Here is a 6,000-nt window from a genome sequence, read left to right as displayed (position 1 = left end):
TCTATATTATTGCAATGAAATCAGTTTGATATCGACGACATCCACAAGTACTGTACGCTATATTCTATGAATTGCGACGCACAGCTATGAAAATTAAAATGTCAAAATTGATGGTAGATATGCTAATTATGTCGATCTCTACTCATTCCCATCCCATTTTTTTCGCTGAGCGTAAAGCAGGAGACTTAATAATTCCAGTGCGCCCTTGCGCACTATATATTTCTGTAAAATCTAAGTCTAAAAGGATTTTGTTTTTCTTCGTTTCAACGCTTTAAAGTTCACCTGAGTGACAGGGGACTGGGAGCGGACAGACGCTGTTCAATTGGTCCCAAAGCCCAGTGATGTCATTGGTTTAGTTAATGTTCTTGGCAGTTCTGTCTGAGAGTGAAACCAGGAGCAAGTTAAAGCATTGAGCAGAGGCACTGCGCACTGCTGAATAAGAGGAAAGTGTCAGAAACTGCATTCATGAACTCAACTCTGGTGCGCCTTTATTCAACGACTGTTTTTCATCATGGGAGATGGATCACCGTATTCATACCCCAATAACAAATCGGACCCCGGGACAGCCGATTCCAGCTACACAGACCCCGGTATCACGAATCCGTGGGTGATTGGAATGGGAATGCTCATGGCTTTGGTAGTCATGCTCATCGTGATTGGAAATGTACTGGTGATAGTTGCAATAGCCAGGAACCAGAGGCTGCAAACGCTGACTAACTTGTTCATAGTTTCTCTGGCCTGCGCTGATTTGATAATGGGCTTGCTAGTGGTTCCCTTTGGTGCCGTTTTAGTGGTTCAAGACACTTGGCTGTACGGGTCTTTCTTTTGTGAATTTTGGATTTCGGTGGACGTTTTGTGCGTCACTGCCAGCATCGAAACACTTTGTGTGATAGCGATCGACCGGTACATTGCTATAACATCTCCATTCCGTTACCAAAGCTTGCTTACTAAAGCCAGAGCCAAAGGGATCGTCTGTGTCGTCTGGGCTATATCGGCAATGGTTTCTTTTCTCCCCATTCTGATGCAGTGGTGGAGAGATCGCAACGAGGCTGCTGAGAAATGCTATGCCGACCCGAAGTGTTGCGATTTTGTTACCAACCAGGCTTATGCCATTGCTTCGTCTATAATCTCTTTCTACATTCCTTTGGTGGTGATGATATTTGTCTACGCGAGAGTGTTCAGAGAAGCTAAAAAGCAACTTAAGAAGATTGACAAATGTGAAGGTCGGTTCCACAGTAATGCCATTCCCAACGGAAAGCATAATAGGAAGAGACAGTCAAAGATCCTCGCAATGAAAGAGCAGAAAGCCCTTAAGACTCTTGGCATCATCATGGGTACTTTCACTCTCTGCTGGCTACCTTTTTTTCTAGTCAATGTAGTGAGAGTGTTTTACACTGAACTAGTCGACAAGAACCTCTTTGTCTTTCTGAACTGGTTGGGATATGTAAATTCTGCTTTCAACCCTATAATTTATTGTAGAAGCCCAGACTTCAGGAAGGCGTTCAAAAGGCTGCTCTGCTGTCCAAGACAGGCTGACAGGAGACTACATGTTAGCGCTGGTGACCTGTCGCGGTATTCTACGGGCTTTATAAATTCCCTGGATCCCAGTTTAATAGCAAACTGGTCCGATTGTAACGGACAGGAAAGTAGCGACTGCAGTTTGGATAAGAATGGAAAAGTCTCTCATTCAGAATCACAGTTGTAACATTTGGGAAACTTTTAAACAATAGACATTAGAAAGCCACAGATGGAAAAATCTTCCTAAACGCTTTAGTCAGTGGCGAGGCTCCTGTGTGTTACCATTATTGTGGAAAATCTAAATATCAAGATCCGTGAGTAATCTCTTATCATCGCAAAACGATATTGCTATTTGTCGTTTACTTTATTTTTTAATATTTGGGTTTTATATTGAGCAGGTGAGCGCGGAGTATCCATCATGTTCAGCAAATTGTTGTTTTTTTTAAAAAAAACGGAGCAATTTATAGAGTTCATCATCATTGTGCGTTGGCACAGCATGAACCCCACCATAAAGGAAGCAAAACTCGCCCATACTTGGCACTTTAGAGGGGTTGCGAATTTCCAGAGACTTACCAGAAAACCGTTAACCTTTTGTGCACGGAAGCGCTTATTCTATCAGTTAAACTGTCTTTGCCGAAAGGAGGCTGCTGCCGAAACCTCGAAGAAAGCAATAGACACTGGAAAGCGATGCAACACTTCAAATGAAATTGAAACGATAGAGTATTGATAATTCTACCTCAGACTGTACGGGCTGTACAGAAGGAACATGTTTATATTAAACACGTTTACACAGACTTTATGAAACGTATCAAATTGTATTGCAAATGTAGGACCTGGATACTGCTACACTAGATTGCATAATAGTGTTTCATTGTCCGTTAGAAAACAGTATTCGCAATGGAGATGCGTGAATTCGGGAACATATTTTGACTTGAATTTTATGAGAAAGAACATGATACAAGTATTTTAATAAAAATAAGTAGGCACCTTTGGGACGTTCACTAAGCATCCTCAATGCTGTTACTTGCACTTTTTAAGCGACAAAAGCTACCGTTTCAGCAAGAAAGACAAAAAGTGAATGTAAAGTTCTTGCTTAGCTGCTTGACGGATTAAAATTATTTTTTAAACTACCGTGTCTGTGCAAGACAACAGTTTTAGGTGTATTATGTTATAAATTTGTGTTGCTTGAATCCAGACGTGTGTAGAATACTTCAAGGGACATGTACGATAAACCTTTGGTCACTCGTCTTTCCTTGTGAAGAAGACTGTCGATACGGCGTTATTTATTGCAGTATTATACAAATGTGTATGAAGTTGCATATGTTTAACAGCAGATGTACTGTAACTAAAAACGTTTTTTTATTTAGTATTCCACGTGCAGCTGGTAATTTATCAATGTATTCCATGCGTCACAAAGAATATTGTATGATGGTCGTGTATTTGGTCGATGTGCAATAAATTGTCACAAAATGACAGCACTGTGAGTATTTTCTCACACTGATTTTATTTGGTTGCAGTACTGTATATCACTTTCTTCATTCATTGAACTGTTCACGGTCATAAAAGAAATCGGCAATGTGTCAGATGTCTTTTTTTTCTAATTATCATACTAGAAATTCAGGAGGTAGTGTCAAACGCGGCACTTTCAGAATTGTCTATAGCTTTGTGCTCGCAGACAATATATTATTTAAAAAACTGAGTTTATTGACAAAGTTAATTCTATGCGCATTCTGAAAGCTATATAAAAAGATGGTGTTGATGGTTTTGTACAGATGATTATTTCGGTGCGCTTTGATCTTTGATGTCCAATGGCAATACCGTTTTTTTTTTTACAGAAGTAGTAGCCCTGGTATGGTTTTGAAGGCATCGGGCAGACAGACGTAGTCTCAAGTTTCCTTTTAGATGCTTACTGTATGAAGTATTGTAAATGATGCGCTGCCTTCCACTTGATCCTAGCTGCTGCTGGTCTTGTGGACGGTTTCTGTGCCCGTTGCTATATTAAATGTCCAGTATTTTTTTTATAGGTATAGTAAAGGCAGGAGACTACAAAATGAACACAAATCGTTTTCAATACACTATATACATTTGGGCGTTTTACGCCTGTCACGCACAACAACAATGTAGTGTGAAGTCCATAGTCTCTTAAAATGACCATATGTGTGGTATGAGTGGTTTTACGGTGGACGTGTTTTCGTATTATGTAGCTAAGGAAAGCACATACTTTGGTAAACGAATGCATTATATAAATAATTATTTACTTTGAGACTATGGTTAAAAGTGTAATCTGTCTGAGGCTAATGTCGTGGAAATAGTTGGAAAGCCTTGTTTTGTAAATCCTAAATCCACGGCTGTGTTATTTAGGCAGATAGACTACATCTCTTAAAGTGTTGTATTATTTATCCAATATTAATTTACCAGGAAGACAGTTAGCAACGTGGTCCAAAATAAAAAATGCAATATTGCATTGCATGTTTTTCAATACAATTGTTTTCTTATTTATCGGTAAATTTATCGGTTGATTACGGTAAAATAGCTGTTTAAAAAGAGTGCGGATTATAAAAGACCAAACTGAATTCGCTCTTAAAAATTATTTTTATAAATTTTATAATAGATCGACTTGTCAAAAGTGGTTATAGCTAATAAGATTTTTTAAAAGGTTTTGAAGTCAACGTTCTACACTTCTTATATATCTGAGTAAAATGAAAATCATAGCATTAGATTTTAAGTGGGAAAAACATACAGTAGATCTATTCAATTCACGAAATTCTTATTTTAATGGGTACCTTGATGTCAAACCATTTGTAGCCTAAATCTAACGACACTCTTGTTTTAAAATAGTTTAGACAATGGTTTTAGAAGTAAGAAATGTTTATTCCTCTCTGGAAAATATTCACTTACTACACTCCCTTAAATAGTGGTTTTATCATGCAATGCCTTGTGGAGTTAATAGCAAGATAAAACCTTCATAGTTTCATTTTGATATGCTTATTGAGGGTCAAGAGTATTTCAAGCTTTGACTTAGGAAATGACTGTACATTTGTGGAAAGAATCTCTTCATTACCTTGAAGAATTTCTTATTTAACATTTGCGATAAGGGCGCTTTTGTTAAGGACAGTTTTAGAAATTGTGAAATAGTGCTGAAGTATGGGTTTTGCTTGGAATGTTTTGATATGAACTTATTGTGAAGAACCATTTCACATCCCAACCAGTTTTATATTTGGTATAGTATTTTCAGACTGAAAAAATATTGTAATTACTGTTTAAAGTTGTTTTTCCATATTGAATCGAATATTTTGATATGAAGAACATTATTGGTAAGGAATCTGAAAATATATCACAGAAAAAGTTTTTAATTGAATGCTCTGAATTTCTTTAATTCTGAGCTGACAGTTTGCCATGTGTCATTTAGTAAAGAATCCGGAACATACTTGAAACTATGATTATGGTGACGACACATACTTTATATATCTGATAAATGTATTAAAAGCAATATTTTGTAATATTAGTACACTCTTTCAACAAGTATGATAATATGGGTATTATACTAATAATGTAGTTTGGGACTATGTTCATTCTAATGCTGCTTTTGAATGAATTTGGTTGTTTTGAAGAAGAAGCAGGGGAATCAAATTCACAACTGAGGAGACCAGTTCATCTTCCCTGTCATTACAACAGCTACATAGTTTTGTGTCCACTTCTGTTGCCCCTGTACACGATAACCCATGCAAACACTTTCTTAAACACGATTGCTTGCCTTTCAAGGACATCGGGTCAAATACTGTATAATCAGTCCCAAAATAAAGACCCATTGGGATGGTCTTAAAAAGGAAACATCATGTGAAGATTGCAAAAATCAGGAGATTGTTGGCTGCATTCATTTTTTTTTAAGGAACCCCAAGGAAAGTTCTTGAGCAACATGGCTGGATAGCTTGTTCCAGATACTCACAACTCCTTGTATAAATAATGACTTCTGTTTCCAATCTTTTTCAAGTCTTCACTACTTCTGCCCTGAGTTACTTTCTTCTGTATTGATCCTGATCTACTACTTCTGGTTGACTTTGTCAACACCTTTCAGGATTCTGAATACTTGCATGAAATCAACTGATAATCTTCTTTGTCAAAAACTGAAGAAGTATGCGTGTATGGTATCATGTTAGGACCAGGAATTGATCACATTTCTCTTCTTTGAAATTTTTCCAAAATAGTAATATTAATTATTTAGCATGGCATACAACATTGTATGCAGTATTCAACTCCTACCAGTCCTACCACAATATTACGTACTGTAATCTTAATAAGCCTTAATTCAGACTCTGCACTGTCTATACATACGTGTAGTCCTGGTGAATTAAAGTTGGTCAGGAGTGCAAAGTTGCACAGTGTCTGAAAGCGTCATCGCTCTTTCCTCATAGCCCTTCACAATCATATGTCTTTCATTTCCTGTAATATAAGTCAACATTCTGATTTGTGTACTGTCATAAG

General features: G+C 37.3%; 1 protein-coding gene across 1 annotated transcript; it reads left to right on the top strand.

The window, feature by feature from the left end:
- The first annotated feature begins 370 nt into the window (after positions 1 to 370).
- adrb1 (adrenoceptor beta 1) lies at positions 371 to 3,002 on the top strand. The gene has a single exon (XM_015347397.2). The coding sequence runs from the start codon at positions 512 to 514 to the stop codon at positions 1,703 to 1,705; it is 1,194 nt and encodes a 397-aa protein (XP_015202883.2). The 5' UTR covers positions 371 to 511; the 3' UTR covers positions 1,706 to 3,002.
- The last annotated feature ends 2,998 nt before the right edge of the window (positions 3,003 to 6,000 follow it).

Source organism: Lepisosteus oculatus, chromosome 4 (genome assembly GCF_040954835.1).
Source record: "Lepisosteus oculatus isolate fLepOcu1 chromosome 4, fLepOcu1.hap2, whole genome shotgun sequence".
Classification (NCBI taxonomy): domain Eukaryota; kingdom Metazoa; phylum Chordata; class Actinopteri; order Semionotiformes; family Lepisosteidae; genus Lepisosteus; species Lepisosteus oculatus.
This window is presented reverse-complemented; position numbering and strand designations above follow the sequence as displayed.